Here is a 15,931-nt window from a genome sequence, read left to right as displayed (position 1 = left end):
GTTTGGTAAGCCTTTCTCTGCAAGCATGTGAAAAATTGAGCTGCTCAGATTTCGCTCCCCCGGTGATGTAGAAATGGGATCTTATTATAATATTACCGCAGTTTAATCTGCATGTTTCCACCCACGGTGCAGCCATTTTGTTTTTGCAAGCGACAACAATGGCAAAAGTTCGAGCAAAGCATACTAACTGTTCTGTCGTGCTGCATAAATGAGCACAGAGCACTATTTAGAGTCCCAGCCTCAGAGAACTAGGGCCCTATGAAGTCAGTTTTATTTTTTCCCAAATTCAGTTTTATTTTTTTCCCAAATTCTGTTTTTTTTTCCGTTTTAATTTTTCTGGACTGCGCTTTTCCCGTTTTTAATTTTTCTCAACTCCTTTTTAATGGTTAAATTACATTTTATTAATCAAAGAGCAAGTCTAATTAATTAAAATTATGAAACCTATACAATTTCACATCAATTTAATAAAGGTTTAACAAAAATGACTTGTTTAGGGCCCTATGAAATGTTTTATTTTTTTCTCACCATATGTTTTATTGTTATCAAATGTTAATGTTTATTGTTATCAAATGTCAGTGTTTAGCATGTCTAATTATATGAATGCATACTTAATTTATTCAAATTTATTCTTAAAATAGCATTATAAAAGGTTATGAAAGAAATTCTGTGTTGTGTATTTAAAATGTTCCGGTGAAAACATAAAGCATAAAACATTAATTTCGTTTATCTTTTAATTATTGAAAATTAAGCAAACTTTTTTTTTTGCAAACAAAGGGGAATTTACTATTAAAATTAAAACATGGAGGAAATGTTGTGTGATTATACCCTAAAAAATATTGTTTGTTTCATTTTAGCAGTAGTAGTAATAGTAATATATTTCTGGGACAATGTCTTCAAGTTAAACTGGACTTTTATTTTGACGGGTTGCCGTGTCTACCTTTACATTTTTGTGTGCGTATGATATAACGCTATTTTTCCTAAAATGGAACGGTCAAATGCTCATGAAGTGACTCTTAGCAGATATTGTTCATGTATTTATGTCCTCATTTAGTGAGACGACAGACGCTGAAATCACGCGTGCTTCAGTGTGTGTAGTAAACAAAACCACTCGTCTGCTCAATTCATTAAAACAAAGACAGCAGAACATGCGGGATTCACATTTAAATGGTATTTTTGCACCGTAATATTTACAGATACTAGTCCATATTGCGGTTTGATTTAAGTGACCTACTTTTGATTTATTCATCCAAACTTTGACAAATTCCTTGACATTCCACGTTATTCAGTAAATTGCATTTTTTTACGACTGGATTCCGCGATTCCGTCCGTGTTTTCCGCATATGGCCCTAGATAACACAAGAGCAGTGGATTTATTGATTTATTTACTGTATATTATGCTGCTGCCACACAGAACAAATATAAACATGCAATTTCTTTCCCAGCTGTTTACCTTCACAGACTGTTTTTGTAACTCCTGTTTGTTTTTAATATAGATGTGTGTGTATTTGACAGTTTAATCGCAATAAGACATGAAAGAGAACTTAGTTTAGTACTCACATGCTGTGTGACAGCTGCTTTCTGTGTGCGTGCTTCAGATGTGTGCGCTCAGAAAACCCTATATCAGATTTTTAAACAAATATGGTCCAAAACACATGATAGACATGATAATCAAAACCAAACAGATGTTTTTAGCAGAGTATCTGAGGTACGAGCTGTAAAGGCACACCCCTTTTCTGGAAAAGAGGGCGGGGAACAGCAGCTCATTTGCATTTAAAGAGACATGCATGAAAACAGCATGCTTCTGCTTTCACTCAAAATAGGCATTTACAAAATTATATAATAAACAATCTGTAGGGTGTTTTGAGTGGAAACTTCACAGATACGTTATGGGGACACCTGAAACTTAGATTACATATTGTAAAAAGGGGGCATAATAGCTCTCTTTTAATGTTTACTTTATAAATATTTATCTACTCAATATCATAAGAACAGTTAAGCCGTAATGATATTGATTGAAACATTACCCACCTTGCATACACAGAAGTTTTCTGCAAGTGATGATAGAGTGTAGTTGAGAAAGACAGATTGATTCACTAACTGGGAAGTGAGTTCATTCACTGAAGGATTGTTAAACTGATTTAGAATTGGACCTTCATGAGTTATTTGGTGTGAACAATACTGGTAGCGCTGTTTTGTTTGTTTTTGTGTGCAGCTTGTAAGCACATTAATGTTTTCTTGCTATTTTCTTGCCAGTATTAAAGTTTAATTTTAAACATCTATGGAAACCTTCTTTGGGAGAGGAACCCCCCCCCCCCCAACATATGACTCATATGACTCCTTAAATTTAATTATTGTGCTTTAAATAGTGAGTGAATGTGTGTCTGATTGTGAGGTAGCGCAATGAAGTGAGTGGGGGGATTGTAAATGTAATCCTCTGGCCATCTGTTGCTCTCTCCGTCCAGTCATCCAGCATCCTCCTCACTAGCTGCAGGGTCGAAAGTAAACGATACACACTGTATGACACACCGATTCCACTTCCTGCTTTATACACTGTATTTCCTGCTGCTCGCAGTGTTCACCTGGTGTGTTTATAGAGGTCGATAAGTTGCTGAAATTATCTCTGGATCACATGATTTGTACTTGATATTTTAGTCTACTTTTTCAGTAAAATTGTGTTAAATGGTCATTTATTTCAGCAATTTGTGCATACAACATGAGTTCATAAAAAAAAAAAAAAATATATATATATATATATATATATATATATATATAGTGTTGGGAAAGTTACTTTTAAAAGTAATGCATTACAATTTTGCATTACTCCCTGAAAAAGTAACTAATTACGTTACTTAGTTACTTTTTATGGAAAGTAATGTGTTACTTTTGCGTTACTTTGAAATCTGGGCAGGGCTTGCTTCTTTGTTTGTAATATGAAACAGTTCTAATGTAAAAGCCCTTTTACACCAAAAGTGAAATGAATTCACCTCAGGCTAAAAGAAAAGTACATTTATGCATAATTGCTTATTAGTATGGCTGATTTGCATGATTGAAGGTCAGCAGCAAATACACTGGTTAATAAAATGGGATTAAATACATAAAGGATATTTGTTTTATTTAACATTTAATTATTGCAGGGTTGCGTCATATTCTGAGTTTGCATTTCACAGTTTTTATTCATTTTGAGGAATACTGAATCTGTTTTTTGTGAGTGAGATGAATTAATGCATGTTCACATTTAGTCTAGAATACAGTGACATCGTGTTTACTCCCAATTTCCCGACAGGAGACTTGTCAATCAATAAATGGGGGAAAAGTAACTGGCGTTACTTATTTGAAAAAGTAACTCCGATATTTTCTTAGAAATTCAAAAGTAATGCGTTACTTTACTAGTTACTTGAAAAAAGTAATATTATTACGTAACTCTCATTACTTGTAATGCATTACCCCCAACACTGATTATAGTTGTGTATTTGTGACCCTGTTTTTTAGATATTAACCCAAGTTAAGTTTTTTTAAGTTTAAATAATCTTAATGTATGTACACTACCACTCAAAAGTTGGTAATAATTATGATTTTAGGGGTTCAAGCGCATACCTATTGTAATTGTTAGAATGGCCAAAGATCTCCACACAAAACTGATCAGTCAGACGAAAACGCAAGTCAAAGACTTGAAATTCGGAGGGATGGTAGTTCCGTCTTTAACGTCACCATGGCTCACCCCAGTTGGCCTGACACGGGCTCTGCAGCGATCAAAATTACAAAACTCCTCATAATACCTAAATCATCAGTCACAGGCTCAAGTGCTTTTTGCTGCTGGATCATCATTAAAGTCCACTTCCAGAACAAAAATTTACAGATAATGTACTCCGCCCCCCCCCTTGTCATCCAAGATTTTCATGTCTTTCTTTGTTCAGTTGTAAAGAAATTGTTTTTTGAGAAAAACATTTCTGCATTTTTCTCTGTATAATGGACTGATATGTTGCCCCGAGTTTGAACTTCCAAAATGCAGTTTAAATGTGGCTTCAAACGATTTTGAAGTTGAGGGAGAACATGAGTTGGGAGTTTTTCGACATACCCTAACTGTCATGAACAGGAAAAAAAAACGTTTTTTCTCCCTCAACTTCAAAATTGTCCTATATCGTTGTTTTACCTTTTTTGTTAAGGGTGTTTGATCTTTGCATGTTCACGTTGCATAGACTGGGACGGTACTTCTGCAGCGATGTAGGATGATTTTTGAAGTTGAGGGAGAAAATATGATTGGAGTTTTTCGACATACCCTAACTGTCTTGTGCCAGAATACACAGAGTTCAGGCAGAGCAAGACAAGATGAGCATTTGACATTAAAAAGTATTTAAAGTGCATTGTTTTAATGAAGATAACCAATCGTTTCGCTAGATAAGACCCTTCTTCCTCAGCTGGGATCGTTTACAACCACATCTGGGATCGTTTGAAGCCGCATTTAAACTGCATTTTGGAAGTTCAAACTCGGGGCACCATAGAAGTCAAAATTTTTTTTTTTTCCAAAAATATAATTTCTTTACGACTGAAATTAGATAAGCTTAGGCTGGTTTAAACACTTCTGAGTTTTTTTTCTCTTCAGAGAAGCCCACAAGTTATTCAGGAATACATGCAAAGAGAACGAACAACTTAACGTTCCACGAAGGAGACGTGCAGGAAGTTCCTGTCCAGCCAGCATCTCAGGAAGACTTGACACTAAGCAAATACATTGCTTTCCGTTATTAGCACCCACAGTAATGAGAGTCAATGAGTTTCCACTGACACGGTGACCCATACCCCAAGGCCTTAAAGAAACCTAACGCCTATTTCCGCTCAGTTAGAAATGTGGAAAATGATCACACACTCTTGTGACTTCCTGTGGCAAAACATTCTTTCTTTCTTGTTTTCTGGGAAAGCATTTGTGTTTCTCATTGTGTTGTTAACCTTTGTCAGTATTAATCTCAACATCATTATGTCCCATGAGGCTCATGCTCCTGCGTGCATGACATCTTGTCAGATAACCGGCGAGAGGTTATAGCAATATGCGTTAGTAATCCACGGTGATGTCTCGCGGCCCGCCGTCCAATCCCAGCATCCATCTGGCATATCCATCCCGCCACGGCCAGCACACGGGGCTCAAGCAGCCATCAGAAGTAATCTGCTCTAAATCACAGCTCAATCCCATAATAGTTATTGTATGGCCGTGGGCAGGGTCTTACACAGAGACGAGAATATTGTTCAAAATGTTGGTTTTGTTTTTCTAACAGGGGCTCAGCAGTAAGGGCTTTTTCTGCTGGTGATTTTTACGTGCCCTAACAACATTTCTGCCAATCACCACAAATACAATACATATGATAAATAGTTGTAATTTTTGTTTCATATATAATTTTTTTTTTTTTTTTTTTTTTTTTTTTTTTTTATTTTCCCGTTTTCTTTTGTAGTGCAACAAAAGTTTTTTTTTTTTTTTTTTTTTTTTTAATATTTTGTTTTACGACAAAAGACAACTTTCACTGGAAAACATTGATTATTTCAGATATGCTTATAATTTTCAGCCCATTCTTTTAAAATTTTTTACTTTTGTTGGCATTTTGTTTTTTCGTTTTGTTTTGTTTTCAGTTTTTTATTTTTTATCTATTTATTTTTTTATTTCTTGTTTTACAACAAAAGCTAACTTTCACTGGCAAACATTGATTATTTCAGATATGCTTATTTTCAGCCTATTCTTTTAGAAGTTTTTTTTTTTTTTCTTTTTTTCTTTTGGCATTTTGTTTTTTGTTTGTTTTTGTTTTATTTTTCCATTTTTATTTTATTCATTTATTTTTAATTTCTTGTTTTACAAGAAAAGCTAACTTTTGCTGGAAAAAACAGATAATTTCTGTTGTTTTGTTTTTTTAGTGTCTTGTTTTACAACAAAAGTAACATTTTGTTACTAAGCTCATTCTTTTAAAACTTTGTACTTTGTTTTTCAGTTTATTTTATTTATTCATTTTTTTAATGGTTTGTTTTACTTTTGCTGAAAAACACTGATCATTTCAAATATGCTTAGAAATTTGTGGCCGTTTCCCAGCAAACATCTTAAAACGATAATATTTGGTTAAATTTCGGTAGCAACGTCAGGTGACTAATTCAACTGATTTAGTGTCAGCTCAACATCTAATGTCAACGTTAATTTGATGTCCACTACAGAGGTCAGCTGATGCTGATATTTTTAGGTTGTGTAACCAACAGTAAGTCAACGTCAAATTGACATCAAATACTGATTCAAATACTGATTTTTCATTACCAACCAAAATGTAACGTCATTGGGGTCCAATGTCAACCTGATATTTTATTGACTAAAGCTAAAAAACAAAAGCTAACTTTTGCTGGAAAATGTTGATCATTTCAGATATGCTTAGATTTTTTTTTTGCTCATTCATTTCAAACTATTTACTTTTTTTGTTTTTCTGTTTTTGTAATTGTGTTTTTTTTATTGTTTTGTGTTACACAAAAGCTAACTTTTGCTGGAAGACATTGCAAATAATTTCAGATATGCTTATAATCAGGTCATTATTTTAAAAGTTTTTTTACTCGAAAGATCTTGCTGTTGTTTTCTGTATTTGTGTTGATTACAGCAAGTGCTAGCTTTTACTGGGAAACACAGACCATTTCAGATTTGCATATAATTTTCAGCCTACTCTAACACATTTATCATTTGCTCCATCTATGTGTGTCAAAGTCTTGTTGTATGGCTGTCAAACCACCTTTTGTAAACAGATCAGTCTTGGAAGGCATTTTTGCATTAGTCTTTTTATAATTAGATCTCGCCAAGCCATTCAGTCAGTAAAGCGCAGATACCTTAAAGGAGAAGTCCACTTCCAGAACAACAATTTACAAATAATTTACTCACCCCCTTGTCATCCAAGATGTTCATGTCTTTTTGTCTTGTTCAGACGTGAAGAAGTTATGGTTTTTGAGGAAAGCATTTCAGGATTTTTCTCCGTATAAAGGACTTAATTGGTGCCCCAATTTTGAGCTTCCAAAAGTTTAAATGCAGCTTGAAAGGACTCTAAACGATCCCAGCCGAGGAAGAAGGGTCTGTTTCTTATAGCGTTATAGTTTTGTAGTATGATCAACGTTTGTGTAAGCAGTAGATGTGTTAGGGAAGTAACATGTTAATTAAATTTTGCTAAAATGAACGAAATGACACGGAAAAAGATTTGTTCATTTTGCTGAACGAGACTCAAAGGTCTGAGTTGGTAAAATGATCCAAACTTCCCGTCACTACTACGAATCGCGTGTAAGTTCATCGTCTGTGTACTCCGGCTCAAAAAGGTAGAGTATGGCGAAAAACTCCATCTCATTTTCTCCTACAGTTGTAAACAGCGTTTGACTTACTTGCACTTTTCTTAGTCTTTGCACGTTCGCTTTGTAAACACTGGGTCCGTAGTTCCGTGTGACCTTTCGACGTGATTCAATAGTATGTAGTGTCATGAACGTGCATCCCAGAGCCTGTGTTACACAAGCTGTTGTGCTTAAAGTATGCAAATTTTTATTTTCAAAAAAAAAATAACGATCGTTTCGCTAGATAAGACCCTTCTTCCCCTTGAATCTGCATTTAAACTACATTTTGGAAGCTCAAAATCGGGGCACCAATGAAGTCCATTATATGGAGAAAAATCCTGAAATGCTTTCCTCCAAAAACATAATTTCTTCACGACTGAAGACAGAAAGACGTGAACAACTTGGATGACAAGGGGATGAGTAAATTATTTGTGAATTGTTGTTCTGGAAGTGGACTTCTCCTTTAAATATTAGTGCTGGGTAATGTCACCCTGATGACATATTAATATTAATCACTTTTGATTCATTCATTTTCAACTTTACCTTAAACTTTTTAACATTATAAGGTGCATCCAGAGATACTTTGGAATTGCTTTTCCTTCACTTCCTTCACTACATGAATAAATGCATTGCTGTTAAGACAATTATTCATTCTTGAGTCATTCCAAACCTGTATGACTTTCTTCTGAGGAACACAAAAGAATGTAAATAATAATAACGTAAATAATGACAGCGTTTTTAGTTTTGAATGGACTGTCATTTGAATGTTTGTTTGTTTGTTTTTTGGGTAGACTTGTGCCAATTTGCAATGTGTAACTCCTAGCATAAAACAATAATATTTTTTTTCTTTTTTTTCTTTCAGTTAAGAAAGCCAAACTCCAAGGACCTCCAGGTAAGCAAAACCTCAAATGTTTTTCTTTTCTTCTAAACACAATTCAGAATTATGTAAAAACAATATTTGCTTTTCTTTGGGTCATGGAAATCCTATGTAAATCACCTTGGTTTTGTGATTTGTGGACCATGTGGGATTTTGAGGCTTTTTTGTGCAATTTACACCACTCCAATTGTATTTCACATCAGATTTCATGTACATGATACTTCCTGGATTCCTCTCAGACACCATGAAAGTTCAGGGGTTGGTTTGATAACTGATTCTGCCCTCATGTCATTCATCTTGTTTGAGTCCTAGAGCTTGTAGCTTGTGCGTTAGTGTGTAAGATCAAGTAGGTTAAGCTCAAATCCCCACACCCTCCTCATCTGCAAATCCTCACACTGTTGGCCTTCACATCGATCCCATAAGCCAGACTACTGAGTCCCTGGACAGGAAGGTGACTGAGTTCACCTGAAAATCATAATTTACAGAAACAAACCTGCTCTGCAATTGATTTTGGATTGTAATAGGACATCACAAGATGCCTTACACTGTGGTTATTTGCATGGTATGGGTGTTGGCTAGAGTTTAAGGGAGGTGTGAAGCTGTGAACCCATATGTAAATCCAGTGTTTTGTGCCTGGAGCAATGTTTAGATCTAAAAGGATTTTTTTAAAGGGTTGGTTTACCCAAAAATGAAAATTCTGTCATTGTTTACTCTCCGTTATGTCCACTGTCAAATCTGCTTTTCAGCTAAATTTGTTTTATTACAGTTTATGAACATAGTCTAAATAAGTATAAAAACCTTAATGGCACATTTAGCTTTTGTGCAGGTGTTTGCGGTATTTATTTCCTGAAGTAAGTTACCAGCTTTCATTTGAAAAATAATATATACTCTTTTGAAAAAGAATTTAAAAATAATAAATTATATATTTTATATATTATATGTGATTATATATTTTATATTATAACTTTCATTTTACAAATATAAAAAAATAAATAGTAAATAAATATTAAATTATACAATTTATATTTTCAGCATTATTACTTCTGTCTTCAATGTCACATGATCCTTCAGAAATCATTCTAATATGCTGATTTGCGGCTCAAAAACATAATAATATCAGTGTTGAAAACAATTGTGCTAATATTTTGTGGAAACTGATACTGTTTTTTTTTTTTTTTTTTTTTTTTTTTGTGGTCCACAACATATGCCTTGCAAAAAATTATGTCTACAAATATCTGAAAATATATTTTCTTTACTTCATTAGTCTTGTGTTCTAAAAATATTATCAAAATTGTTATTTTTTTGCTTAAAACAAGAAAAAACTATCTGCCAGTGGGGCAAGAAAGATAATCTTGTTTCCCTTGGAACAAAGATTATTAAAAGGCAATTGTGACTTTCTCACAATTCTGACTTTTTATAGTTTATATCTTGCAATTCTGGCTTTTATAACACACATTTGAGGGTTATAAAGTCTGAAGTGTGAGATATGAATTCACAATTGTAAAAAGATTTTACTTTATAATTCACAGTCGCAAGTTTATATCTCAAAATTCTGACTTTCTATAGCAATTGTGACTTTATAACACGCCATTGTGAGTTAAGTCCAAACTGTGAAATATAAATTCACAATTGTAAGAAAATAGTCTTTTTTCCTCAATTTATTTTTTAATTTACAGTCGCAAGTTTGTATCTCACGATTCTGACTTTTTATAGTTTTTATTCTGCAGTTCTGACTTTATAACATGCACTTGATTTATAAAGTCCGAACTGTGAAATATAAGTTCACAATTGTAAGAAAATAGACTTTTTTCCTCAAAATTGACTTTTTAATTTACAGTCTCTAGTTTATATCTCACAATTCTGACTTTTTATAGTTTATATCCAGCAATTCTGACTTTGTAACATGCAATTGAAAGTTATAAAGTCCGAAGTGTGAAATATAAATTCACAATTGTAAGAAAATAGTCTTTTTACCTCAAAATTGACTTTTTAATTTACAGTCGCAAGTTTGTATCTCACACTTCTGACTTTATAACATGTCCTTGAGAGTTATAAAGTCCAAAGTGTGAAATATAAATTTACAATTGTAAGAAAATAGTCTTTTTTTTCTTTAAAATTGACTTTATCAATCACATTCGCAAGTTTATATCCAGCAGTTCTGACTTTGTAACATGCAATTTAAAGTTGTAAAATCTGAAGTGTGAGATATAAATTCGCAATTGTAAGAAAATAGTATTTTTTCCTCAAAATTGACTTTTTACTTTATAGTCGCAAGTTTATATCTCACAATTCTGACTTCATAACATGCACTTAACACGCAGTTGAAAGTTATAAAGTCCGAAGTGTGAGATATAAATTCACAATTATAAGAAAAGGTTTTTTTCCTCAAAGTTGACTTTATAGTTCACAGTCGCAAGTTTATATCTCTCAATTCTGACCTTTTGCAGTTTATATCCTGCAATTCTGACTTTATAACACGTCCTTGAGAGTTATAAAGGCAGAACTGTGAAATATAAATTTACAATTGTAAGAAAATAGTATTTTTTTCCTCAGAATTGACTTTAATTCACAAGTTTATATCTCACAATTATAGGAGAAGTCAAAATTGTGGCAAAAAAGTTAGAAATCAAAGTCAGAATTGCAAGCTTATATCTCAGAATTGTGAGGGTTTTTTTTTTCCATTTGCAGGTTTATATCCTGACTTTATAACTTACAGTTGCAAGTTTATATTTTACAATTGTGAGAACAACACACTATTGGACCCCACTGACTTTTATTGAAAGGACACAAACACCAGGACCTTTTTCAGAATATTTTCTTTTGTGTTGCACAGAAGAACACAGTTAATATACTAATATTTCACCATTTTTAGATCAATTTTAAATAAAGTTTAAGTACAATAGTTGTTTTCTTCTTTACATCTCTAAATCTCATCTCCTTTAAATTCTGCAGTAATGATTTCCACAAATAATCAATCCCAGCGGGATAATAAAACCAGAAAACGCCTGGTTTATCTAAACGAGACACCAATGTGCCGCTCACTCCCTCTGGGACTCTTGAGCACTCTTAACTCAGATCACACCCCATCCTGAATGTCCCAATCACTCTTTACCATCACCTAAACAAACATGCAGCTCAGCACATGTCAGACTGCAATACTGTGTCACTGGCTCTATTGTATCAGAGAGTAAACAGTCGCTTGAGAATACGCCTGTCGGCCTCTGTCTGTCTGTGACAGGTGGCTCTTTTGTGTTCCAGCGCTGGAGAGTGTTTACTTTACCTCTCTAAAACCACTAAGATTGTTCGGCCAGAGTGAGGCTTATCCTACCTCTAAAAGTGTGACCTATATTAAGCAGAAATCCCTGGATTGCATTGCAAAATGCCATGTGTTAGTGCTTTTTAAAAACAGGTAAATGCAAATACTAGGAAATGCATGTCTCTCATGTTCATAATCAATGTTGGGTATGACCCATTAAAGGTAATGCACGTTACATAATCAGATTACTTTTCCTCAAGTAACTAGTAAAGTCACATTACTTTTTAATTTACTTTTTCAAATATTAACGCCAGTTACTTTGTTTTCCCATTTATTGACTGACAACTTTCCTGTCCCGCGTTGAATGAAATCATACTGTATTTTTTCTTCTGTAATTTTGATGATGTACTAATTTCATTGTGATTCATGGCAAAAATGTCAACATCTGCTGAAATCAAAGTAGTAAAATAATTTCAGATTCACCCCATGTTCACTTAATTGTGCTGAAACTGCAATAAATAAAAACAATTTTTTATCTTGAAAAATTTTATCATTTAAAAACTTGGGGTCATTTTTTTTTTTTATCACATTGGTGAAATATGATGATAAAGACATGGCGTTGCAAATCTTTTAAAATAGAAAATGGTTCGTTTAATTTGTGATATTTCACAAAATACATTTTTGATCAGTTGTACTGTATCTGTGGAAAAAACATCTGCATGACATTATGCATAACTTCATTAAATATTTTTCTGTAGTCCACCACTGTCAGTATAAACTGCAAAAAGCATGTACAGGTGCTACGCACATACAAGAATACCTCATGTGAACCTGTGTATACAAACCTCAAATCTGTCCCATACCTCATACATGATTCATCAGGAGTCTGAAATGGAAATGTCAGCTCTCCATTGTACGCTACCTTTGACTAATTCATCGGAAAACTCAACTAGAGTCAATAATGAATGATAACATGTGGTGCAGTCATCAAGAAACCGTAAAACCATCATATTCCAGTGAAGTTTTAAGCATTGCTTAAAGTGGGATATTCAGAGTTTTGTTTGTTCACTTAGTAACAATAAACTAGAGATCCATGTTACGTTTGAATGTGCATACATTTTTGGATGTGTACATTTTTTTTTTGCTGATTTCTTCTGTGATTTGTTTGCAGCTGGTTGAGGAACACTGACATTACATGTGAATTTTTTTTTTTTTTTCCTGCATTTTTATTGTAATATTGGTCATTTATGCCAGTCGGAGTCTCAGTGGGTGGTTCTTGGCCAGAATGAGTTTAAATCTGGGCTAGACTTTATCCTAATAGTCAAAAGTCTGGCTATGTGAGAAAAACGATTAAATGTACGCTTTACAGATTCACTCACCTGACACGTGCTTTCTCCTCCTCACTCTTTCCTACGCTACCTTAGATAATGGATAATCAGGAGACGTGCTGTATCCGTAATTGGCATCTGAATGAAAAGTGGCTCTCTGCTAATCCACCCAGGTGTGATGTGAAACGTCATAGCTTTGTCTCATTGCGCTCATTGCTTGATTGATTAGTTCCTGTCAGTCCCAACCTCCACCTGGCTAGAGCCACAGCAGAGAATGGATTTCAGTGGTAGTTCACTGCTTTTATTGTTTGTGCTCATTTTTGGTTGTTTTGTTGTTGTGCTATATACAGTCACCCCAAAACTATCAGAAAGTCATCAAATACTTCATTATGAACAGTCTGTCCTTCTTTTTCATTTGAAATCTAACAAACGTTTTACTTGAACATCATCACATTTGTTGTGTTAAAGGAGAAGTCCACTTCCAGAACAACAATTCACAAATAACTTACTCACCCCCTTGTCATCCAAGATGTTCATGTCTTTTTGTCTTCAGTCGTGAAGAAGTTATGGTTTTTGAGGAAAGCATTTCAGGATTTTTCTCCATATAATGGACTTCATTGGCGCCTCAATTTTGAGCTTCCAAAATGTAGTTTAAATGCAGCTTCAAAGGGCTCTAGTCTATGATTAGCTCACCTCACCTCTTATCTGACAAGTTTTTGGGTTTGAGTCGTTCGTTCATCACGTGACAGCCCCATAAGATGAATGAACAACTTGAAAAACCCGAAGACTCGAAACAGGTGAACTAATTCCAGTACAGAACCTAATAGGTAATGACTCATTCTTCCTCAGTCACACTGAAGATTCGTTCAAAATAAAGGAATCCTTCAAGAATGACCCAGTACTAATTCGTAGCACCGTGGACGCGCATCCCAGAGCCTGTGCTACACAAGATTTTGTGTTTAAAAAGTATACAAATTTGTATTTTTCAAAAAAAATGCCAGATCGTTTCGCTAGATAAGAACCTTCTTCAAGAGCCCTTTGAAGCTCCATTTAAACTACATTTTGGAAGTTCAAAATCGGGGCACCATTGAAGTCCACTATATGGAGAAATATTTGTAGTGAAATAGAGTGAAAATGTTTTCTTCAAGAAACATAATTTCTTATCGACTGCAGAAAGAAAGACATGAACATCTTGAATGACAAAGGGGAGAGTAAATTATCTGTAAAGTTTTAACTCAAAACGTTGCAATCTGTCAGTCATATAATGGCAGTCAATGGGATCCACGGCTTTGAGAGTCAAAAAAAACCACACAGACAACACCAAATTAAACCCTGTAGCTTGTGGTGTTAAGACAAAAAAAATCAGTCTGTGGAAGGAACTGAACAGTATTTATATCTTTGAGTTAAAATTCTTTGTTTGTGTTCTACTGAAGAAACAAAGTCACTTACATCTGGGGGTAAGCAGATAAACATCAAATTTTAGTTTTTGGGTGAATATCCCTTTAATACATGTTCTTGGTCTTTTTGGTTTGTTCACAATTCATCTTCGCACATTTTTATAAACAAAAAATGCTTGTCTTTTTTTAAATCTTTCATGAACATGTGGCTAGATAAAGTCAGATGAAAATAAATGTTATTGTGGCTGTAAATTGTGAATAACTGAATGCACCAATGATTTTAAATCCAGGAACATGTTATTAAAGGGATAGTTCACCCAAAAATGATAATTGCTCCATGATTTACTCACCCTCAAGCCATCCTAGGTGTATATGACTTTCTTCATTCAGATGAATACAATTGGAGTTATATTAAAATAATGTCCTGGCTCTTCCAAGTTTTATAATGGCAGTGAATGGCTGTTGAGATTTTGAAGTCCAAAAAAGTGCATACATTCTTCATAAAATGTACTCCACACAGCTCCAGGTGCACTAATAAAGGCCTTCTAAAGTGAAACGATGGATTTGTGTAAGAAAAATATCCATATTTGTAACTTTATAAATATCATTTCTAGCTTCAACTAGCTGTCGCACAAGCTGTTTATGAGAGTATGCCGTTACAGTGGATGACGTAGAAGTAGCGTAAGTGCTGATGAGAAGTAATGAATGCGTAAGCACAGACAAAAGAGCAAAACAAAACACCAGTCATGAATTACAAGTACAAGAAGAAAAATGTTTTGATTTCAATATAAGCCAAGAGGAAACTGGTTTTCCTTTCCTATTCTGGAGAATATTCTCTATGCCTACGTCCTACATTATCGGCTGAAACGCCACTCTCTCGTGAATGCACTTTTGACAGTTAGTGGATGTTAGAGATTATGGTTTATAAAGTTTTATATATGGAGATTTTTCTTACACAAACACATCAGTTCACTTCAGAAGGCCTTTATTCAACCCCAGGAACCCTGTGGAGTACCTTTTATGATGGATGGATGCTCTTTATTGGACTTCAAAATCTCAACACCCAGTCTGAGAGCTTAAAGTCACAACTTTTTTTTTTTTTTTTCTCTCAAATAACTCTGAATGTATTTGTCTGAAAGAAGAATGTCATCAAGGTCGGCTTGATGGTGTTTTTCATTTTGGGGTGAACTATCCCTTTAAGTAAGTATAGGATCATTTAGATTTAATGTTGACTTTAATACTAAAGCAGGACAAGCACCTGCTGGTTGTAGCCAGTCTCTTTATCTTTGTGAATGGATTGGATGGTATTTATGCCCACTGTGTCTTATTTAAACTGGTTCGTGTTGATTTTTACTCTCGTGGAGAGACCCGATTCTCTTTGTCTCTGTGGAAACCTGTTAAAACAAGGAAACAAACACTGCTCTTTAGAAGCACTAAAGTTTATCAAATCTGTTTTAACAGCTGATGACCCTTCCACTCTTCTCATGAGCTGGACATCCAGCAGTGCTTTAATGAGATAAGTTAAGGGTTTTCCTGGATTTCTTGTTTTTAGAAAATATTATAGCCTTCAATAAGAAAACATACACAGTATGCACATTATTTTCACCCTTTTCCGGAGAAACTCAGCACGTTAGTATAGCTGATGTCATCGTCACATATGTAGATTTTTATCGTGGCATGTGTTACAGTAATAGTATCAAACCTTTGAATGTTTATATATTGAATGTTTATACACGACCACTGGTTATCTCTG

The 15,931-nt window shown here is 34.2% G+C and overlaps 1 protein-coding gene across 1 annotated transcript in view; it reads left to right on the top strand.

The window, feature by feature from the left end:
* Nucleotides 1-15,931, top strand: part of unc13bb (unc-13 homolog Bb (C. elegans)) — a 110,262-nt gene that overhangs the window by 8,134 nt on the left and 86,197 nt on the right. The window contains 1 exon segment of the mRNA XM_051120513.1: nucleotides 8,183-8,212. Within this exon segment, the coding sequence (XP_050976470.1) occupies nucleotides 8,183-8,212 (30 nt within the window).

The sequence above is a fragment of the Labeo rohita genome, chromosome 10 (assembly GCF_022985175.1).
Source record: "Labeo rohita strain BAU-BD-2019 chromosome 10, IGBB_LRoh.1.0, whole genome shotgun sequence".
Classification (NCBI taxonomy): Eukaryota; Metazoa; Chordata; class Actinopteri; order Cypriniformes; family Cyprinidae; genus Labeo; species Labeo rohita.
Note: the sequence above shows the minus strand (reverse complement) of the source record. Positions and strands in the feature narration are given on the sequence as shown.